Source organism: Tursiops truncatus, chromosome 15 (assembly GCF_011762595.2).
Source record: "Tursiops truncatus isolate mTurTru1 chromosome 15, mTurTru1.mat.Y, whole genome shotgun sequence".
Classification (NCBI taxonomy): domain Eukaryota; kingdom Metazoa; phylum Chordata; class Mammalia; order Artiodactyla; family Delphinidae; genus Tursiops; species Tursiops truncatus.
The window spans coordinates 5,441,711-5,465,294 of record NC_047048.1 but is presented as its reverse complement, the minus strand read 5'-3'; the positions used below and the strand labels follow the sequence as shown (position 1 = coordinate 5,465,294).

The window sequence follows — 23,584 nt, the reverse complement described above, 5'->3', positions numbered from 1 at the left end:
AGTATATCATTGTGGTTTTAATTTGCATTTCCCTAATGATTAATGATATTGAAAATCTTTTCCTGTGTGATTGGTCATTTGTATATCTTCTTTGGAGTGATATCTATTCAAATCTTTTGTCACTTCAAAATTGGATTATATGTCCTTTTTTGTTTTTGAGTTGTTAAGAGGTCTTTACATATTCTGGATACGAGTCCCTTATCAAATACCTGATTGCAAATATTTTTCCCTAGCACTGGAAGCCCTTGCCAAGACTTGACCCATCTGCACCTTTTTCCATACTCTTGAGCCAAGTTGACCATTTTGGGGTAAAGAACTCTGGAAATCTCTTGCCCCACAGATGCTCAAAATACAAATCAAGATCACACATATCTCTGCTTACTAAAGCCATGGTACAAGAGCTCACCAAGATACTCCTTATCTCCTTCAGCTCTAGATATTATTGATAAGGACCAAGACACTGATTGCGCTTCTCAAAATACACAGTTCTGGGCTTTTGAACCAGCATTCAGCAGAACTCTCACCTCCCTTACCAGCCTCAAGCTATATACCCCATAATAGCTTACTTAAGTTCAAGTTCAATTAAATGCAGCATGGCACATTTCGGTCATCAAGCACCTTGAGGTGAATTGTAACAAAGGGTCTGACTCCAGTTTTTGATGTTTGACTGCTGACAGCTTTTAAGCCTCACCACCCTCTTCCCCTTGTGCCCCTGATCTGGGGGCTAAAGCCTAAATTCTTTCTCCTTTGGTGCCAAGTGGGCAGTCCAAACCATACATGGGGGAACCACCACTCTGGCCCTACCCTCTGACCACCATACAAAACCCAAGCCAGTATTCTTTCCCTGCTCTCTCAAGCCATTTTCAGATCTGCTTGGGGGCCACCCCAATCTCCCCAGGAAGCCTCATTATGTGAGTAATAAACTTTTTCATACCCTTGGGGGTGGGGGTGGTGTCATCAGACTCAATATCTGAAACAATTTTTTTTTCTGCCAAGAGTCCACAGCAGTGATCTTAGCAATTTTAAGTCTACTAATCTATGAGCATGTTTATCTTTCCATTTACTTAGATCTTCTTTACTTTTTTTCTACAATGTTTTGCAGTTTTCGAAAGTTTTACAAATCTTTCATTTCCTTTTTTAAATTTATTCCTAAGTATTTGAATTGCTTGCTGCTGTAGCAAATAGAATTGTTTTCTTACATTTCAATTTCTCATTGCTAATGTATAGAAACACAGTTGATTTTTGTCAATTGACTTTATGTCCTGCATTCTTGCTGAACTCATTTAATCACTGTAGTAGTTTTTTGGTGGCATCATTACGATTTTATATACAAGAACATGTACCTGCAGATAAAAATAGTTTTCCTTATTTGTTACAAGTTCATTTTATTTCATTTTCTTGCCTAATTTCCTTGGCTAGAACTTCCAGCACAATGTTACATAGAAGTGATAAAGCAGAAGTCCTTGTCTCGCTCCTGGTCTTACAGGGAGAGCATTTTTCAACATTAAGCATGTGGTTAGCTGTGGGTTTTTCATAAATGCCTTTTATCGTGTTAAAGATGTACCCTTCTATTCCTAGTTTATTGAATGCTTTTATCATGAAGTAGTGTTGGATTTTATCAGATGTTTTTCTGTATCTATTGAGATGATCATGTAGGTTTTTTCCTTTGTTTTATTAATGCAGTGTGTTACATTGATTGATTTTCTTGTGTTGAATCACCCTTGAATTCCTGGAATAAATCTCACTTGGTCATAATATATAAGCCTTATAATTCCTATTAGATTCAGTTTGCTAGTATTTTGCTAAGGATTTTATATCTATATTAACAAGGGATATTGGTCTATAGATTTTTTTTTCCTGTGCAGTCTTTGGTTTTGGTATCAGGGTAATGCTGGCCTTAATGAGTTAGGAAGTTCTATCTCCACTTCTACTTTTTGGAAAGTTTGTGAAGGATTCATGTTAATTCTTCTTTAACTGTTTGGTAGAAATCACCAGTGAAGCCATGGGTCCTGGATTTTTTTTTTTTGGCAAGTTTTAAAATTACTAATTCAGTGTCATGTTATAGATCTATTCAGATTTTCTATTTCTTTTTGGGTCAGCTTCAGTAGCTTGGGTCTTTCTGGAATTTTTCTATTTCATCTAGATTATCCAATTTGTTGGCATACATCAATTCATAGTATTCCCTCATAATCCTTCTTATTTCTATAAGGTCAGTAGCAATGGCCTCTCTTTTATTTCTGATTTTAATTATTTGTGTATTTTTTTTCTTGGTCCATCTGGCTAAAGGTTTGTCATTTTGTTAACCTTTTCAAATAAAAAACTTCTGATTTTCTTAATTTTCTCTATTGTTTTTCTATTCTTGATTTTATTTAACTCTGCTCTAATCTTTATTATTTCCTTTCTTCTGCTACTTTGGGATTTAGTTTTCTTTTGCTAATACATTAGGTTCTAAAGTTAAGCCGTTGATTTGAGATCTTTCTTCTTTTTTAAAAAATTTATTTATTTATTTATATTTTTAAATTTTTGGCTGCATTGGGTCTTCATTGCTGCACGCAGGCTTTCTCTAGTTGCAGTGAGCGGGGGCTACTCTTCATTGCAGTGCATGGGTTTCTCATTGTCGTGGCTTCTCTTGTTGCGGAGCATGGGCTCTAGGCACGCAGGCTTCAGTAGTTGTGGCACATGGGCTCAATAATTGTGGCACGCGGGCTCAGTAGCTGTGGCTCACGGGCTTAGTTGCTCCACGGCATGTGGGATCTTCCTGGACCAGGGCCCTAACTCGTGTCCCCTGCATTGGCAGGTGGATTCTTTTTTGTGGTACGCGGGCCTCTCACTGTTGTGGCCTCTCCCGTTGCGGAGCACAGGCTCCGGACGCGCAGGCTCAGCAGCCATGGCTCACGGGCCCAGCCGCTCCACGGCATGTGGGATCTTCCCAGACCGGGGCACGAACCCGTGTCCCCTGCATCGGCAGGTGGACTCTCAACCACTGCGCCACCAGGGAAGCCCGGCAGGTGGATTCTTAACCACTGTGCCACCAGGGAAGTCCTCTTTCTTCTTTTTTAATGTAAGCATTTATAACTATAAATTTCTCTGTTAGCACTGCTTTCACTGTGTTCCATAAGTTTTGGTATGTTGTGTTTTCATTTTCATTCATTTTTACGTATTGTATGATTTCTCTTGTGATTTCTTCTTTGACCCGTTGGTTGTTTAAGAGTTTGTTGTTTAATTTCCACATATTTGTGAATTTTCCAACTTACTTTCTGTTATTTATTTCTAGCTTTATTCCACTGTGGTTAGAGAAAATATATTATGATTTCAATCTTTTTCAATTTATTGAGACCATTTTGTGGCCTAACATGTGGTCTATCCTGGAGAATGTTTCATGTGCACCTGAGAAGAATATATTTTCTGCTGTTGTTGGGTGGAGTACTACTATGTATAGTAAGTTTGTATTGATAGTATTGTTCAAGTCCTCTATTTCCTTGTTGATCTAAAAGTGGGGTATTGAAATCTCCAGCTATTATTGTAGAACTTCCTCCTTCAATTCTGTCAGCTTTTGCTCCATGTAATTTTGGGCTCTGCTTTTAGGTGCATGTGTGTTTATAATTGTCATAATTTATTGATGGATTGACCATTTTATCGTTATAAAATGATAAATGTCCTTTATTTCTAGTAACAATTTATGTCTTAAAGTCTACTTTTTAGACTTTGCTTCCCTGGTGGCGCAGTGGTTGAGAGTCCGCCTGCCAATGCAGGGGACACGGGTTCGTGCCCCGGTCCGGGAAGATCCCACATGCCGAGGAACGGCTGGGCCCGTGAGCCATGGCCGCTGAGCCTGCGCATCCGGAGCCTGTGCCCCACAACGGGAGAGGCCACAACAGTGAGAGGCCCACATACCGCAAAAAAAAAAAAAAGATAGTAACTTGGCTATCTTCCTCACCGTTGTATCTCTGGTGCCTAGAATAGGGCCTGACACATTGTAGGTGCCCCAAATACTTGTTGAGTGAACAGAATGAATGGTAATACCTGTGCTTAACAGGAAGACCTCTCCCAAGTCCTTCCATATAAGGAGAGCTGATGCTGGAGTCCCCTAAGTCTATAGAGGGCCCAGGTCTGCCTTCCCCACCAGCAGAGACTTCATCCCAGTTTGCCTTCGACTGAGTTGCATTTTATCACTTTAATTCATTCATCATTGATCATCCAGCTACAGTTTCCATGGCAACCCTCAACTAAGCAGAATATTCCATCATCCAGGACACTCTCTATCCCACCCTTGTCAGAGCACCCAGTTCACTATCAAGGTGTTTTCCAGCCTCTAGCAAAGGGTAAGGTCTTGGGTGGGGAAACAGAGGCCTTGGGTCTCTTTTAGATGCGAGGCTCAAGGCATAAGAAATTCACAGGATTTCCTGGCTGATTCTTGTTTCTGCTTTTATGTCAGGAAAGCTAAACCTCCAATAGGAGGACCAGCCTGCAGCAGTGGTAAAGAGAGGTGAAATGTTTCACTTTCCCACATCAGGTCAGGAAGTACTTTGGCCCCGTGTTCTGGGTTCAGAGCTTCTCCAGTTGCAGGAAGGAAGTTACCTGGCTCAGCAGGGGTTCAAAGCCCTTATGCAAAGTTTTGCTCCTGGAAGAAGCAGTGCCAGGGAATCAGGTAAGGTAAGCTCAGTGTCTGGCGTGGGTATGAAATAAGGTAATTAATTCCTCAGTGCCTTTCAGGGGGAGATCTGAGTAGCTTCATCATGAAGGAGATTCCAAATAAACTGCTCTCCACCTGACCTCAGCACTTTGGATTCCAAAGACCCCCCCAAGCAGGGAACCTGGCCTAATTTCATGTTCAACCCAACACTAATGATTGAGTTCCTGCCAAGTCATAACATACAACATTGAAAATAGACTCCAAGAGCCTCAGTGACCCAGTAATGATCTTGGTTTTAGAAGTCACAGCTTCCATTTTGGCCTATCAAGTACACCAAGCCCATAGTACATTTGTGTCATTTGGCCCCAATGACATAGTGTCATTGGCCCCAAGACTGGACTCTGCTCCCTTAGAATAAAAATTTAGACATTGCCACTTGGGAAGGGGACAAACTGAGTTATACTCTGCAGCTACTGAAATAAAGATACAAAAGTAGAAAGTGGGGGTGAGGGAGGCATACCTAACATTTGTGGAGATGGGGAAAATATCAACACACCTGGTAGGGCCAGGTGGACACAGAGAGGTGGCACTGGGAGGACACATTGGCCCTAGGTCCCCTCAGAGCCAAAAGCCAGAGGCAGGGGGTGGGTGGAAGGGCCGTCAGAGCCACAGGCCGGCTGGGATCCCAGCTCTGCCCTTTGTCAGCTGTATGATCCCAAAGTGACTGTTTAATTGTTCCACGTATTCACCTGTGAACTGGGATGAACTCTTTCAGGGGGTCGTGAACAGGATTAAATGAGATTTTAATGCAGAGCACACAGAGTAGATGCTGAACAGGTGTCACACCTGGGACAGGGCGCTGAGGGTCATCTAGCTAAGCCTGATTCCCAGTTGAGATGACAGGGACAGGCTGGGGACAGAGAGGCTGGGAAGAGCCTGCGGGGCATCCCCAGACGGAGCCTGGAGTTGAGGAGGGAAGGGCGCAGTCCAGCACCACACCCTCCTCCGGGCGTCCTCAGCTCCCCTGGGGCCACGCCCTGGGGCTCGGCCCAGTCTAACCAGAGAGGACAACCTCCTGCCCGGGTTTGCAAAGCACCAGCCCTCCCTGCCCTCAGCCCCAGACAAGGAGAAAGCAGACATCAAGGCATCTTCCAGTGCATTTTAATCAAAATTCCATCATCAGAAGAGTTCTTGTAGCATACAGTGTTAGGATGGGCATGTCGATTTGCTCCTACAAATGGAATATCCACAGATTTGCACTTCAAACATGTATGAAAAATAAAATATATAATATTTAGCTGTATAAATTTCCCCACTAATCACGTTATCTTTAAAATAAATTACTACCTCTGTCCAATAAATTAATCAGCCTGGAGTCACTAAAGAGACGTCAGCCAAATGACATTCGTTTCCTGAAAACATTCTGGGGGAAATACTGGAGACAGTCAAATGCTCACAGGAATCAACACGAATTAAAACTAGCACGTCCAAACAACAACAACAAAAAAACTAGCACGTTCCTCACAGTGGGGCGAGACATCAAAAATGCGAGCCAGCTAACGGCTGCTCTTTTCTGTCGGGGAAAAAAAAAAAAAAATCCCCCAAACCACACCGAATGGTTGTAAAAGCTGCAACTGAACTTTTGGCACCAGTGGAGAAAAGACACCTTTCAAAGCCATACCCAACCAGGATTCTGCCAAAGCATGGGTCAGAGGGAGAGGTGACAGAGGGGGAGGGACAGCTGCCATGGCCCTTCTCCGTTCTGAGTTCCCATTCACGGCCCCCTCTCTGGAGCCATGGATGCCCCCTCCACCTTGGAGAAGGCAGGGCATTGTCCGGGCAGCCCGCCTTCCTCAGGAGACTCAAGAGTTCCTGGGACGGAAATATTCACAGCGTAAAGAACATCAAGAGAAAGGCCCTTTTGCGGGGGTGGAACGGGGCGGGGGTGGTTTGCTGCGTGCTCAGTTGACAGCAGGGTGTACTCAACACACGAGGGACGCGGCCACGCCAGCGGGATGGATGCACAGCCTCTGAAGGGGACGGACAGACGGCGCACACGAGACACCAAGGGTCCGAGAGGGTGGGCAGGGCTGGGGTGCGCTAGCATGTACAGGGGTGCTGAACAGGGCTTTAAGGACAAGAGTCCCTTCACAGCAGAAGTCAGAAATCCACCCACTTGCAGCTCAGGGCTTCTTCCCCCTACCCCAAACCAACAAAATCTTGGTTAGGAACAAATAAGCTGGTGACAAACGCCTCAGGCTTAGAGATGCCCTGGGAACGGGCTTTGGGGGTCCCGGCGCACTATGGCAGGAGGTTTATACACAGTTCCACTGGGGGAGTAAGGGGAACGGCCCGACCCCCGCCTCCTGGACAGAGGAGCAGGTGGCTACAAGTCAAGGAGACGCTCCTCGCAGGTCTCCACCGGCCACTTTGACGCCCCTCCAAACACGTCCACGTTGTTGTCCACCCAGGGGATGATGTTGCCCGGCATGTTCGTGGAGCAGTTGGCGATGTTGATGATTTCTTGTGCACGAAGGACGCGGTCCCATATGTTGAATTGGCTGAGCTCCCCCACGAATGCCTGCGTGGCATCGAACCTGCCCCCAACCGTGTCCTGGGAAGGAGGAACAGACTGCATCGGGGCAGGCTCACAGGCAGACACATCTGCTACCTGTCCCAGGGCGTGACCGGCTTCAGGGGAGGTGGGGGGATGCCAGCCTGGGAGGGAGATGGGGACTGGGGCATTTCCCTGACTCCCCAACTCAGATTGCAGCCCGTGACCACTGATTCCTGCCAGTTCCAAAGCTTTAGGCCACGTCAGGCCTGGGAAATGGCGTGACTCAAACTGGCCCATTTTAGGGAGGGGAAACTAAGCAGAGAGATCCTTGCCCAAGGCCCCAGAGCGAGGACTGGACCCAGGTCTCCCGACTCCCAGCCCCTCCCAGGGGAGAAGAAACAGGGTAGTGGGGAGCGGGGAGAGCCAAGGGCCCAGACTCAAAGCCCCCCAGAGGACCTGGAGTCTGTTCCCTCATTTTCCACGTTTTCCAGGAAACCCCAAACACAGACTGAAATGTGAATTCTCATCTGCCTGAGAGCAGATGGCCTCTGCCCCAGATGGCGAGTTTTCTGAGCGCAGTCTCTGAGGCCTGGCCCCATCTCGCCCACAGGTGTTGTTCCCCAGGTGCCCTTGCTGGGGATCAGGGTCGCGACCCTGAGCTGGCAGCTCCTGGAAGATGCCAATACCAGCCAGCGCCCAGCATCTGGAGTCAATGCAGTGGCCGGCAGAGGCCAAACAGCTGGAGAGATGGCCCGGGGTCGCTACCTAACCCTGGGACTCCAGGATCACTCCTGCTCACCTGTATCGGACAGACTCCATTCTAGAATCTGTCTGAACCCACCACACCAACTTGGTCCCTGCCAGGAAGGGCAGGATGTGTCCCCATCCCCGCTCTCAGCCCCTTAGGCCACAGGATAGCACGGGCTGAGCCGGCAGGGATGCTGGCCATCCAGGCTGGTCGTCGTGCTGCGGTGGCCAGGTCCAGGTCCGGCAGGCAGACAGACAGCTGAGCAGGGCCAGGGGCAGCCCGCAGGCCCGGCCGTGTGCTGCTTGGCCTGCCAGCCGCTCCTCCCGGCACCCCACCTGCACCCACCTGCTCCTGCCCGAGAATCAGCACACCCCCCGGCTTGATGGGGTGCCACGGGGCCAGGTTCTCCCCGGTGCCCAGCTTCTCCCCATCCTGGAAGGCCTCCCACATGCCGTCCCGCGTTGTCCAGGTGACACAGATGTGGTGCCACTTGCCGTCACTGACAAACAGGGGCAGCTGTGCGACCTGTGGGCGGCAACGTGCAGGTGAGGGCCCCCTTGGGGTTCCCAGGAGTCTGCCCTGAGGATACGGAGACCCTGGGCCCACTGCTGCTCCCCTTCTATGTTCTGTGGGTAACATGCCCGACCTTGCCCAGCTCAGAGTGACCCTTGGGCTGGAGACACCACGTGTGTCACAGACTCTTAAGGGGAAAGGGGCAGCCTGGGTACACACCCTGACCCCAGGGTGACCTGCTTTCAACTGGACACCCTTGGACCTGGGCTTAGTTAAGGGCCTAGGATTCTGTGCAGACCAAGCAAATGTGACAGACGGCTCCCCACCCCGCATACTGGTCCTGAACATCCCTCACTGGAGAATCTAAAGGGAAGTCAGGACTCTACTGGACCAATTTCTTTGGAAAACAGACCAGGCATCTACCCGCTGCAGGCAAAGTCCCAAGTGCCATTGTGGCACCTGGGGATCTGCGTGTATGTGTGTCCTCCTGTGCAGAGCACCTTCAATTACGTGTGAGTGTAGGGGGGTGGGGGGATGCACGTAGAGCTGGGGGGAGGGCCTTTCCCACCCACACTGTCTCCTGGCAGTCCTGTGAGTGCTCTACAGACCAGTAGGCCTGTGAAGCACTGTGTTGTTACTGCCGGTGTCCTAGCAACCTGGAGCTCCCTCCCAGGAATGGGCTATTTACACGACATCTAAACCGAGAGGAAAACAAGGCTCTCGGCCTTGCCTCCTCCAAGGGCCTTATTTAGAATAATTAATCCCTAGCTCAAGGATGTGGTCACCACTGGAAAGAGCCCTGAAGATGGATTCCACAGCATTTCCCACTTCAGTTCCAGCCAGGGCGGGTTTAGTAAAGACAGACAGGGTGGGAGGCCATTGCCTGGTGAGCGCTCTGGGGGCTCAGGCAGCCAGGGGGCTGGTGCAGCCATTCACCACTCAGCTCCAGCAAGAAGGGTGTGAGGATGCAGTTCGGGTGACGTGGAGCCTGACTTAAGTTTAGGTTAGGCTGTTGGAGGCTCCCGCAGATGCTCAGAGCTGATCTCTTGAGGAGACCGCGTTCCTGAATGTCGAAATAAGCCAGTCCGTCAGAAAGGGGACATTTACTCTGTAAAAGGCAGGACTACAGGGATGGGGACAGATGGGTGGTTGCCATGGGGTGCGGTAGGAGCAGGAGGTGACTACAAAGGGGAATGAGGAAATTTGGAGGATGATGAAACTGTTCTAGATTTTAATTGTGGTGGATACAATAATTGTATGCATTTGTTAAAACTGGTTGAACTATACACTAAAAAGTGTAAATTTTATTGTATATAAATATATTTCAAGCCCCCCCCCACTAAAGATGTGCTCATGAGAAATATCACACACTCATACACACACACACACACAAATACACACCCTCACCTAATTGGTGCAGCCCCGGGGAACAGCCCTCACTGACCGGCCCGAGGGTCCGTGACAATTCAGGCTAGCACGCAGAGACCCAGCTCATTCTGTTCCTTCTGTGGCCTCTGTGCCTGGACCCTCTGCTGCTTCCTGGCGGGATTCACAGCTTGGATCTCCACAAGCTGCAGCTGCCTGCCCCCTGCCCCCTACCCAGCCACCTGCCCAGAGTGGGACTGAGTCAGGCCAAAACTGTCCCCACTGCGAGGAGGACAGCCCCGTGGCCAGACATCAGGCTCCCTGCAACATCCCAACCTCGGTGGCCACCAGGATGGGGGGGTGGCCGTCCCAGCAGGCCTCACCTTGTCGTTGATGAGCAGCTCAATGGGGTTGTTGCCCCACTCTATCAGCACGATCTCATTGGCCTGCCCGGGCACTGCGTAAGAGAACGGGGTGCCGATGCCCGGCGAGGCGCTGGACCGCAGCCACAGGCAGATGGTGAAGGCGTACAGCTCGGGCAGCGTCTTCTTGACCTTGCCGTACAGGTAGTTCGTGCGGAGGGGGAGGGACACTTTGAAGGCATCAGGCGACTTGAAAGCACTGTTGCCTGGGGCGGGGGAGAGAGGGGCAGCAGCATGTGAGCCCCCTCTCAACCACAACCCAGAGCGGCAGCCCACCTGGACCCCCGCCCGGCCTACCGGCGGGTCCCCCAAGCAACGGGGCACCTGCTACTGACCGGCTGCTGTTCAGTGCTGAAGCTCCAGTGGGAAACAGGCATATCCTCACTCTTGGAAGCTCAAGGAAGTGTGTAGGGGCAAGCAGGATTTAACTTTCTGGTTAAATTAAGCCAGAAACCCTGTTCCCTCCACTGTTCGCTTGAACTCCCGGCCCCTTCAGCAGGGCTGGGTCAGGGGCCTGCTGGGCTTGGAGGCAGGACATCTTACAGGAACCCAGGCGCTCCAAAGACACTTGTCCCCCAATGAGTCCATGTCACTTCTCCCCCAGAAGAACCACCACCGCCCAAGGCGACGGAGCCAGGCACCCGTGACCCGACACAACTTAACTCAGAAGGGGCTTTTGGACTAAATCCCTGGTGTGAATTGCTTTGCTCACGATCTGCCCTGCTCTCCTCAAGAGGACACCGAGTTGATGGACCGTCTCCTGCAGTCTGGAAGCAATGGGAGGCGGGGAAATGCAGAGGCTCCCCCTCCACAGAGGCTACCCACCGGCCGGGGTCTTGACCCTTGAGGCCTGCCTGGGGCCGTCCCCATGTAAATGGCACGTCCCAGACCTTTTGAAAAGAGTGATACCCTTAAACAGGTCTAAGGCATTTTCAGTACAGTTTTGATTTAAGCTCAAAATTAATGGCAGCATCATAAATAAACACGCAAGAAGACAAGCCCCTGTCTGGTTATCACAGATCTCAGAGTTTGCAGGGGACTGGTGACTCTGGGAGCTGTCACAGTAAAAGCTTCCCTCTTATTTGGGGACCAGGCGCTGCCAGGGAAGGAACCTAAATGCCTTTCATTCATTCAACAAGTATTTATTAAGCACACACAAGGGGCCAGATGGTCCCCATCTCTGTCAAAGACAGGCAGGCTCTCCCGGCCTGGAACCAAACTGCCCATGTCACTGGTGGACTAAATCTGTCCCTTTCTTGCCCCCCTCTGTAGAACAGGACCCAGAGTGGATGAACTTTCTCCATCACGATCCCCCAAACTCATTTTCTGCCACAGTGAGGAACACGTGAGAGAAGCTCTTCGGTGCCACGGTTCACACCTACCGAAGGACCTTCTGCAAAGGAAGGCAGCAGGGCCCAGTGTCACCCTTCCAACCTCTCCGGAACAGGCAGCATAGAAATACTAGAATCTGGGCTTCATACGTAGCATTTACTTCTATCTGCTGGTTGTGCAGTCTTGCCTCATCCATCCTGACCTCCCAAGGCCGTGGAGCACCCGGCGAGGGCTGGGAAGACCCTGTTGCCTGGGGAAGCCGAGGATGCGGCCAGGCTAGAGGTTAGGCTGGCACGGGCCCCACATGAGGCTGAAGCAGAGCTAAGAGAGAGAACCAGAAAGCCCCAACGCCCCGATTTGGCAGGTTGCACAGTGGGGGCACCACGGGACTTACCCCAGGTCACGCAGCCCGTGAGTGACAGAACCAGGAACAGAAGTCCCTCTTCCCGCTACGCGCAGCTGCGAGTACTTAATCTGCAAACGCTCGTGTTTTCACGAGATGTGATTATCTAACAGAGAGAAATTGCTTCTCTCCTGGCAGGTGGGCAGGCTTGCTGACTTAATAAGGCTCGGTGTCAGTAATATCGTTATCTCGGTGACAACAGAGGTTTCATCAGAGCTGGGAGAGCCGAGGGGTGGCCATACCTCGAAAGCCGGTGCCCTCTATTTACATAAAACAGCTTGGAGGTTCAGAGGAAACTCAGTTAAAACCAATTAAGGAATTAAAAGCCCTGACCAATAAATCAGAGACTGCAGGTGGCAGACAAGCTAAGGAGGGGGGTGGCTTGAGACCAAAGAGACAAGGGTTCCAACGTTTACTTCAACTCCGAGCTCGGCTCTCCCTCGCCGGCGGACCCGGGTCTGGAGGCAGCCACAGATGAGGAGGTCTCACAATAAAGAAAATGAGCACCCGTGGGACCTGGGCGGCAGGGGCACACACAGGGTTGGATGCACACCACTGGGATGGGAGGAGCCTCCCGCCCAGCATGGCCGGAGCTCACATGCCCCTCCAGGCTGCAGCCTTCATGACTCTGGTCCTCGGGGGTCACCACTAACCTCAACCCCAGCTCTGCAATCTGCCAGCCACGTGAATGCAGGCATCGCTTAGCTCTGACTCAGTCCCTCGTCTAACTAGATCCCATCTCACTGGGTTGCTGCAGGGGTTACAGAGGATAGAGAATGTGGAGCTCAGAGGCCAGCGTCTGGTGCAGAACAGGCACTTAACAGGCAGGGGACGATGCGGCGAAGGCCAGAGCACCCCAAAGCCCCCACTTTGCATATGGTGGAGGTCTCTCTCCTCTGGGCTCAGCAGGATGCTTCTAAGGAACACAGTGTATATTCTACTCATGGTGTATTTGGGGCCTGGGAGTTTACATATCCCTTCACACTTGTCTCTACATGACAGACATAAACTCAGAACTGCCCAGAAGGCTAATCGGTCAGCAGATGATAATTTTCCTCAAAGACTCATCCCACGGCTGGGTGGAGCAAACAGGATTCGAGAATTCTCGTGGTGGGGTCAAAAGGCAGAGGACAGCAAAGGCTGAGCTGCTGCCCAGTGCCAGGGCCTGCGGGCTCTGCAAGAATGGCCAGCCAGGGAACTTAATGTCATGCAGTCCAGCTCTAGTTCGAACACGGACTTCCCCTCTGGGCCAGGTGAGCTCTGAGGGCTTTCCGTAGCACCAAAGAGCATGGGTACAGGAATCAGGCTGGCTGGGGTGAGCCCTGACTGTTGCTTTCTGGCTGTGAACAGACAGGCTAAGGATGGGAGGGAGAGTCAAAAAGTGGCATCTCCTGGGTGGCCCAAGCCATGATGAAGAAGCTTAGAGGAAGCCACGTGAAACTCACAACCTCCCTGGAGTCACAGAATAAAACGGGGAGGGGCGGGATTGCTCACCAGCCGGTCCCCTCTCCCCACATGACACGTCTGGCTGGGAACCTCGGAGCACTTTTCTGGTCTATGAAATGGGTATAACAGGAATCCTGTCTCCACGCTCTAACTCAGTGGACTTCTACTAACCCACCTCCTTGTAGCCACGCGGCTGCCATGCCAAGCGAGCTATACAGCCACCAAGGTCTCTGGCAAAGCCCTCCCCTCATTCTACAGCCAACCCTGCTTCAAGCTACTGAGTAACTGCAGTGTCCCTGCTCCCTCAGCCTGCAGGTTCCAGGTCCCATGAGGGCGAGGCTGGGCAAGGGAACCCGAGCCACCCTCCCCTGGCCCTGACGCTGCCTTCCTCTCCTCCTGTCCTGTGACAGAGGCCTGAGCTGCACTTGCTTTGCCTCCGGGGAAGGCTCTTGAGACCTAATGAGCTTCCTGAGGTCACCCAGCAATGGAGGTGAGGCAGAGAGGACTTTTTTTTTAAACTCAAGAATCCAAGTGTAGTAATAAGAGGAAGGAAGGAAGGACAGACTTTTCTGGAGGGAGAGAACAGGAGAGGGATGAAGGAGACCTGGGACTTCTGGGATGCTGCTGTAAAAGCGACTAAATCAAATGAAACAGAAACACCATCCCCTTGGGTGACTCCATCTGGCCCTGCAGAGCCGACGTCGCTGAAGGAGTAAGTGGACATTCTGCCATTGGACATTCACCTACCCATTCATAAAACTGAGTCATGAGAAATTGCCCTTGTCAGCTTAGTGTATCTGAAAAGACTACAATCTTATATCCACTACCAGCAGACCTAAAACTTCACACCCCGTGCAATCTGAATGATCTAGGGCCCTTGATCCCTCCCCTTCCTGTCTGTGGAAGAAATTTACCCACCAGAAAGTGAGCAGAGAAAAGAAAGATACTCAGAATCTGCTGCAGGGGCTAGTTAAGAAGGGACTGAAATGGCCACCTGGCAGGAGGTCAGGGATTAGGTTGTTTGTCCGAGCTGATCCTGAGCGTCTTGCTTTTCCACGGACAATGCCAGTGGGGCTGGGGGCAGGGTTAATTCCGGAAATGGCTGTTATCAGTCACCCTCATTGTCTGCTTCCTGTTCACGCATGCTGTGCGAGTTTGGATTCGCATAGTGGGAATAATACAAACGCAAAGCGGTCAGTAATGTCTCACCCTAGAAAGACATTAATGACAAGCTCTTCTTTGGAGACCTAGCAATGCAGTTTGAATTCATCAGCCATAACTGGGCAAGGAGGAAGTTGGGCTAGCACAAACACTTCTTGCTGCGACTACATAAGTACAACCAATCAGGTACAATGGTCTCTAACTTGGCTAAAAGAAAAGTCACCTGGCTGGTCACAACTGACCCAGCTGGATTTCGGGACATGTTTTCCTAACCAGAACCTAGTCCTGTTTATGAGCACTATTTTGCTATTACAATTGGCTGAGGAATCGTTTCCAGAATCTTCAGAGCTATAGTACATCTGTTAAGTCAGATATTCCTCTAATTTATCACGCAATAAAAGGAATATGAGTGAGTCTAACTACAGACTATAAAACGACAACAACAAAAAACAGCCACGAACCATGTGGTGCCACAATCACCGCTGACAACAGGGGTCTGAGCACAAGTGATGAAAACCAGGCCACTCCCATCAGCCATCAGCCCCCTCCATCCCCACCATCTCTGACAAGTGCCAACAAGGCCAAGTCGGCCCACCTGTGGGGGAGAAACCCCAACCCTGTGCACCATGAGATGACTCAGGTTGAAAAAGCAACACTTCATCTGAGAAGTGAGAGGCAGAAGGGAGAGGTGGATTGTTGATTGGATGGTAAGGAGTCAGGTGGTTTTCTGCACCCAGGACTGAAGGTTCAGAGGTGATGAGAGAGCAGCCTCAGAGCCGAGCAAACTCGGGAGCAGAGCCACTGCCCCGAGAGTCAGCAGGCAGGGGTCTGGGAGTGGCCTCGTCTGTCAATGGCCAAGAGGGCTGTGCTGCTGACCCTTCCCGGCCTGCCCTCCCTTACTCTGAGCCCCACTTCCAAGCCAAGAAGGGGCAGCCAAGAAGGAAGACAGTGGGCTGGGGGGCCGGATGGATGTCAGCCAAGGGGCCACAGAGACACTGGTGACGCACTCACCTCGCTCCAGCTCGGTCACCCTCTGCAGCAGCGAGTTCAGGGCGCTCTCGGTCTTCTGGCGGTGAGCTGAGGTCTCGTTGTGGAGCAGGGACTTCTCGTCCTCCAGCTCGGCCACCTTGCTCAGCAGCTGCCTCTCCAGCTCCCCCAGCCGCCGCTGGAGCACCTCCCGAAAGTCGCCGGGCAGCGCCGTGCTGGACACGTTCACTCGGAGCTGGTGCTTTTGGTGGGGGAGGAGTGGACGCAAGCGGGAGAAGTATTAAGGCCAGTTAAAAAGAAACTGTGAGATGTAGCTCTAATGCCCCCCCCCCCCCACAGGGAGAAGCTTCCAAAGTGGGAGTATTCAATCGTGCCAGTGGCAGGAAAGGGAGCATTTCACTGATGCTGTTTTTTTTTTTTTTTTTTGGTTGGGGGTATGGAAAGGATTTCATAGTCAGACAAAACTTGCTCTGCTGCGATATTTGAAACTTAGGAATCTCATTTCCCCTCTGAGAAAGCTGTTTTTCTTCTTTTACTAAAAGGTCAAAAATTTAACCAACATCTGTCATTCTCAAGTAAAGACCAAAATACAGCTAGGCTTAAAAGAGAGAGAAAGAGTTAATCAAATGGTCCTCAAAACTGATGAACTTTCATCTAACCCCCCCAAGCTCCAGTATGGCGCAAAGGTGCGTGACTAGGGTTGCAGGGATGTTACTGGAAAATGAGAACTCTAAAGCGTGACTACTCTGAATTCCAGAAATCTTTGCTTTTCTTTCTTTCACTCCTCTACCATTTTGCTGGCTCTGAAGGCAGCCAGCCACTGTCTAGCCATGAGTCCTTGGCAAGCTATTTACCCCCTCTCTCTAAGTGCTCCAAATTTTAAATGCAGATTATAGGATCTGCCTCACGGGGTTGTCGCACGGGTTAAAATTAGATAATACGCCTGGCGCATATTTAGTGTTCCAGAAATGTTAGCTGTTATTAATCATAATGAATCGAAGGATATACAGATGCTGGAAATACTGTATTTAGCCATCATGCCACGGGAAACTCTCAAGTAATTTTGCAATAATTACCACCTGTAATTGAAACCTAGTTTTGCGAAGTAGTATTTTGGTAAACGTGTATAACAGAAACATCCACACTGCTTAAACAGGGTGGAAAGTAAAGATAGAAATTAAATAAACATTTCTCTCTCAAAGTTCCAAACTGCATACGCCTTCCAAGAGAGAAGGGAATAAGGTCCCTTCCCCCAAAGCAATCGGGAAGGGCACCTTAGATCCGCGCAATTTGGGGACAGTGGCTTTGAAGTTAACCAGGTTTCCTCCAAGGCGCGTCTAGTATGGCCGGTGACTGGCCCGCGCTCGCCTCCCGCCAAGACCCCCGGACCTCCACCTGCTCTCGTCCAGCCCAACTTGATTTATGAAAGGAAACACCGGACGCCCAGGGCTGCTGACCTCACGCGGCAGCCTCACGTCACCCGACAGAAGCTTCACGAGCGCGTCCTGCTAGGGGAGATTCGGAGATTTGCAAAGAGAGAGAGGAGGCCATCCGCGTTCGCCAGCCCGGACCTCGGGAAGTGAATGGCCGCACAGCTGGCAGTCCTGGCGCGCGGGGCGATTTAACCCTTCCCTTCCAGTAAGGAGGTGGGGAGGAGGGATGCGAGCCAAGCAAGTAAGTTCCAGAACAGGACCGAGAACGCCCCCGACCCTGAACCCAGCTCGCCCTGCTTCTGAGCGCGTCCGGGCGGCCGTGTTCCGCACAACCTGGTGGCAGGACCATGCGCCCCTCCTCTGCCCTGAGCCTCGGGGACGTTCCCCCAGGGACCCCTCGCCCTGCTACCTCGAGGCTCTCCAGGCGGTCCTTGAGGGTCTGCAGAGAGCGGCTGAGCTGCTCCACGACGTGGCCAGGGTCCCGCGGCAGGTCGCCCATGGTGTCCTTGCCCGAGGCCGCCCGGCCCGGCGCCTTGCCCCCCGCAAGCCCCTCGCAGCGCCCCAGCTTGGCCGTGAGCTCGCGAATGGCCTCGCGTTGCGAGCCCAGCGTCTCCTTCTGCTGCACGACGGTCTCACGCAGCTGCAGCACCGCGGCCCGCAGCTCCTCCTCGGGGCTCAGCGCGCCGCCCTGCATGGGCATCGCGGGCAGTGGGCAGCCGGCGCGCGCCGCCTCCGGGGGCAAAGCAGTGCACACGAAGCGGTTGCCGGGCGCCAGGCCGTCTTGGGCCCCGGCAGCCACGGCGAGCGCCACGCCAGCGGCCAGCAGCGCCAGCATCCCGCCGCTGCCGCGCTCACTCCAGCATCCGCGGGCGGGCGGGCAGGCTAGCGGGCTAGCGGGCGCCGTCGGGGCGGGCGGCGGGGGCGCCTGTGCGGAGGGCTGCGGCCGGGCGCGCCGCTCGAGGGCAGCGGGAGCCCGCGGAGCCGCCAGCCGTCGTACGGCTCTTTCGCTCTGCCTGGCTCCGTGCTCTGGCCAGGCCGGGCCCGAGCGCCCTTTCTTAAGCTGGAAGGGAGGGGGGGGGGGCAGCGCATGGGGAGCGGCGCCGCAAGCTCTGATTGGCCTGGCCTGGTTCACGTCACGCAGGGGGCGGGGCGGGGGCGCCTACTCGCGGAGCGGCGGAGCGGCGGAGCGGCGGACCTGGGGGTGGGCGTGTGGGCCCGAGATGAGGGCGCGAGCTTGGGTCCCCGGGTCCCCCAGAACCGGGGAGCTGAGGTAAAAAAGGCTCTGGGTGCCTTCGGGAGCCTCGGCCGGCGTGTCCAGGCGCCCCTCGGACCCACCTGAGGACGCGGGCGTCGCGGGCTGTGGAGAAGCCAAGAGCCCACTGGTGCCCCGGCGGCCCCTGGGGCGGCTCTGGGCTGCGGGCGCGGCGCCAGGCCTCGTTCCGCGGTCGCCGCAGTCCCGGGGCGGGGGCGACCCCCATTTCACAAGTGGAGAAAGTGAGGAGGCGCCCGAGCGGGACTCGAACCGTGGGCTGCCGTCGCCCCCCGCCCGCGGCCCCCTCACTCAGAAGGCGGGAAAGAGACGCACGACGGCCGCCTCCGGGACGCCCTCAGCGGCCTCGTCCCCGTCCCCGTCCCGGAAAGAATTCTCAGGTCTGCGGGGACCAGAAACAGGCACCAGACGCAGGAGGAGTCGCCCGCGCACCCTCGGGCCACGTTGCCTCCAGCTAGGGGAGTGCAGTGGTCCGGAGTCTCGAGGCCAGCGCAGGGCTCTCCGGTGCGGGTCCGGCGACAGCCCACCGGGTGGTGACCTTATGCAGCAAGGCCTGGGCTGGATGGGCCTTGATCCCGACCGCAGTCGCGTTGAGATGGCGCCATGTGGTGAAACCGTGCGTCACCCTTGTGAATGGGCTGCCCACCGTGTCCAGTTTACCCATGAGAAACCACTGTCCTCAGATTCTTGGAGGGTACATCGACGGACAGGAACCCCCAAAGGCAGGAGCAAATTTGTTTCAGAATCTGGGCTGTGGTTTACAAACAAGTTCAGAGAGATTTTGGTGCAAAGCTACAGACGGAACTGGTTTACTGCACATTCTAAGTGGAAATCTTTATTTTTTTCTGTTTTTAAGGAATCCTGTGGCAAGGTCATTAATCATATTATCCATTATACGAGAAACAAATGGATTTGTCACTTATACACAGAAGCTGAGGTTGATTCTAAAAACAAACTGTATCAAAGTAAATGAAATTATTATGATAATATGAAATAGACTGCAGTGATTAATCTCCAGAAACCGAATTTTGACCTGCTTTGCACTTCGAACAATAGCTTCCATTATGTAAATAGCTGTGGGGTTTTCAAGGATAATGTTGCTAAATTACAAGAAAAAGTTCTATACATGAAACTCTCTTCATGCATAAACATTAGAGACAGGAAATCTGGTCTCCACAGCACTCAAGGCAGAGGACAGTGGAAGCCATGATGGTTCAGGTAAGAATATTCACTATAGTAGAGAAGGTGTGGAGTGGCGGTTGTGTGGCTAATGGGCTAATGTCTCTGCTGGTGTGCACCACCCGGAGGTATCAGTTTCAGGCTGTAAGTATGACCTTGAATAGACTCGTTCCTCCTACATCCTTCTTACTTCAACTCTTTGGAAACTCCCCAAGTTCAAATGAGCCCTCATATACACAAACTGCAATAATGAAGTAACAAGGTTGCAAAGCACTTTGTAAAATGTCACATTTTAGATTATTCCACAGTGCTCTGCATCCAGACGTGTTGAGAATTACCCAGATAAGGATTTGACTTTTCAATTTTCTCTCAGAGGTCCAATGTTTTTTTTAACGCATAGACCTGGGTGGATCTCAATTGGATATGACAATTAGGGCAGTATGCCTATATTTTCCCATATATCCTTTCTTGGCATAGACTGATAGATTCATATTTACAGCTTGAAATAGAGGCTTGTTCCTTTAATAATTAAATAAATCAAGTGTATTTCCAGAATTCTAATTTCCTCCTGAATAAAGAAAACAGTGTACAAGAAGACATAGAAATAACAAAGCATATATCCCAAAATATTTACTCGTAAATTTCTCAAAAGATTTCCGGTATGAGAAGTGATCAGTGAAACTGCCAAAGCCCAGATGGAATGACCCAGGCATTTAAGACGTTGTTTTCTTTGGAGGCAGTATAATTAGAGGGTTTAGTTAACAGGGTATATGCTATTTAGGACTTTGTTTTGTCTTCCTGGTGCAGTGGAAAGTCTGCTGGCTTAGGAAGGAGTCCTCATACCACCTCTGTCACTAGCTAAATGGTTTGGGGGCAAGTCATTTCTCCTCTCTGGACATCAGTTCCCTTGTGTATAAGATAAGGGGATGAGACTAGACTCTCCGAAGGCCCTTCTGATGATGCTCAAGAGCTGGTAGTTTGAGAAAGCATCACTGTTTGGTGTGATGAATGTCCCAGAGCCTTGTCATTTCTGTTTGTGTTGTGAACCACCTGTAGCCAAGGGTGACTATGGGAAGGCAGGGTGCTTGTGATACAGCAGGTAACCCTTCTCACAGGGAGAGGCCATAGCTGGGGTTGAAATTCGCCCTTGGCGGCATGGAGGTTTGCCCTTGATTTACTGACAGCACAGCAACCTCGTCTACCTGAAGGATCCTGCATCTCTGACTCAGGCTACCCATGAATATGGTTGCATGAGTGGCAGAGACCAGGGCCCACAGAATCTCCTTCACTTGAAAAGTCATGCAGATCTGTAGCAGTGAATCAGCTCCACCTAATCTCTTAGTGTAATTTATGCTGCAGCATAGTAGCCACCCACTCATTCACTATGTCTCCTGGCTCCCAGGTTAGCTGAGAGCCCACTATGCACTTAAACCGTGTGCTGGGAATCCTGATGAGCTCATTCCACCTCCATTTTATTGCCCCATCTGTTTGGTTCTCTTGTTCTTCTCACATGCATTTTTATCTTGGTCTTCTGGGAAATGTGCTAATTTCCACCATGGTGTCAGAGGATCCATCTTATACTTTTTTACATTTCCTTCTCTCTTTCTCAGTGCCACTTGGGAAGTCAAGAATGGGGGTTTGAGCTCAATAACAGAATCCAAGGACAACTTCCTGCAAACATGACTCAGGAACTGTCCTCGGTTCTGAATTTCAGTCGTGTGGGGGGGGAGCTAAGAGTGTGTGGTTGGTGGTGTTTTTGTCTTTTTGTTTTTTTAATGTACGATTCAGTGCATATACAACAAAATTTGGAGGCTCCAGAGACTCCTAACTAATAATCTTTTATGCTTAAAATACTAAGACCCCCTCAAGAGTGGATTTTTCACTAGAATGAACTGCATGATAGAGTAGAAAGTGCTTGAGCTTTGGAGTCAGACAGCTCTTGTTTCAATTCTAGTTTTATAACTTGCCATTTGACCTTGAGAGGATAGCTTAACCTCTCTGAGCCTCAGTTTTCTCATCTCTAACTTCAAAGCTAAATTTACTACAAAATTTTGTCTGGCTTGAGTGAGATAATGTATGTGAACATGTTTGGCATATAGCAGGTGCACAATAGGTCCTAATTGTCCTTTTCTTCCCTCTTTAACCACTGAATTCAGAGATGAATTATATACATTTTTAAAAAACAAACTTAAAAATTTTCCTTTGTTTTCTATGACATCAAGTTGAAATGAAATAGGCAAGAAAGGATTCTTGAGAAAGAACAGGTCAGCCTCTTTGGAGGAAAGGAAGGGATGAGAACTTAAGGAAAATTTATTGGTGTCTCAGCAAGAGAATGTTATCCTACTTTGTGTTGTTTTTTTAAGATAAAGCATTGTATTTATTAACTTTCATCAGAGAATTCAGTCAAAATGAACTGTTTTACATCTACACTAACTTAAAATCTCTAGACTGTGTGCCTGGACCCAACTAAAAGATTTATAGTCCTTAACATTTCAGTGATTCTGAGTTTGTATTGCCAAGGGATCCCAATAGATATAAGGCCACTAAATAAAGCAAATGTTCTCTCTTCAGTGCATCTGGGTTCTTCTCAAATAACATATTTCTGGTTTAATTTTGGAAGCATGTGGTATGAGACATTGAGTTTCAGGAAGTGTTCCTGTACTAGTGTACGATCACATGTGGCTGGAAAACCATGATTTGGGGGGATTGATTATTAATATTACCCAACTGATTTCAGCAAACAAAAACGGGGCTTTTGGTGGCATTCTCTGATTTCAAGCAGTAGGACAAGATACTGGATAAACTGAGGATAATGTCTTAGCTCAGTTTTTAAAAGTAAAGGATAGTAGACTGGGGATGGGATGAGCTGAAGGAAGGGACCTCATCAACTTGGTTTTCTTGGAGGAAATACTCTTAGAATGTAGTCTCAATTTCTCTATATTAGGAAACACTTAGAAAGCGCTTCAGTTTTACACAAGTTACAAGCAGTAAAACTGACATATATCTGTAACTCAATATCTTCGTGTGGTTTAGGCACACAGGTAGCTTGCTTCAATCTCTGAAAGTGAGATTGAAGGAGATTTTATAGAATTTTGAAGACTGGGAAATAGTTTAAGAAAGGTCAAAATGTCATATGGACACTTAACAGCAGGGCCAAGCTGGAACTCAGGTTCTCTGGTTCCCAGTCAAGAGCCCTTTTCTCTGTACCGCTCCCTAGCTTACTCATTAACCCTTTAAAATGCTTGGCTTCCTCAGAAACAGCTTCCTTAAAAATTAATAATTTGCCATACCAGATCCAATGACCATTTTCATATATTTCTCCTGGAACTTAAAGCATTCAACATTGTTGGCTAAGTCCTTTTTAAATTAAAACTTTCCATTATTTGTTTCTATGATATTGTATTCTTCTGATTTTCTTCTTGCTTTGGGAGAATTTTTTCTTTCTTTCCTTGATCTTCTTTCATTACCTGCACATGTGTCTAAAGTTGCGCTGTCATAATTCTCTCCCTTCAGTATACTCTCTACTGTGCTTTTAGTTCTGATCTCTATGTTAGTGGCTCTTTCCCTGATCCATACAGAGCTCCAGAATATGATAAACCAATTGCATGCTGGACACCTCAAGGATATGCTACCAACACTTCTAACTCAATATGTCCTCAACTAAATGAATTGTTCTCTTCCCCATTCCTCTTTTCTTCATCCTGTATCCCCTATTTCTGATGTATTAATGTTTCCCAAGTCATTCAAATTTAAAACTCTGTAGTCTCCTCTTCCACCCTCCAAATCCATTCAAATTCTAGTCAGTTTCTAAGTTCTAATTCTATTTTTACAATATGTCAACTCTCTCTTCACTGATACAACCTCATTACTTTTATTCTAAACTATACCATTACCTCCTAACTAAACTCTGCAACTCTGCCACCTCCCTTTCAACTTACATTCTATTGCCAGATCCATTTTCCTGAAGCACAACTCTAAATCATGTAACTCTTCTGCTCGGAAAACTCAGTATTTCCCTATGCATGTTTGTAAACTCTTTAGTCTCCATCATCTGCCTCCCAATCTACTGTTCAACTCTACTTTTCTTTATAAGACTTTAAAAAATTAATTAATTTTAATTTTTGGCTGCGTTGGG

The 23,584-nt window shown here is 49.8% G+C and overlaps 1 protein-coding gene across 3 annotated transcripts; it reads right to left on the bottom strand.

Moving 5' to 3' along the window:
* Window positions 1–5,772: 5,772 nt before the first annotated feature.
* NPTX2 (neuronal pentraxin 2) lies at window positions 5,773–18,020 on the bottom strand. Of its 3 annotated transcripts, XM_019930668.3 has the most exons (5): window positions 17,410–18,020; window positions 15,592–15,808; window positions 10,200–10,444; window positions 8,284–8,463; window positions 5,773–7,247 (listed from the first exon to the last, which is right to left on the bottom strand). In XM_019930668.3, exons 1-5 carry the CDS (start codon window positions 17,833–17,835, stop codon window positions 7,020–7,022), a joined length of 1,296 nt encoding a protein of 431 aa, XP_019786227.1. In that variant the 5' UTR covers window positions 17,836–18,020; the 3' UTR covers window positions 5,773–7,019. The 3 variants fall into 3 exon arrangements, with proteins under 3 accessions (XP_019786227.1, XP_073647999.1, XP_033696218.1); XM_073791898.1 differs by lacking the exon at window positions 8,284–8,463; XM_033840327.2 differs by having other exon boundaries at window positions 7,108–8,463.
* Window positions 18,021–23,584: the final 5,564 nt, after the last annotated feature.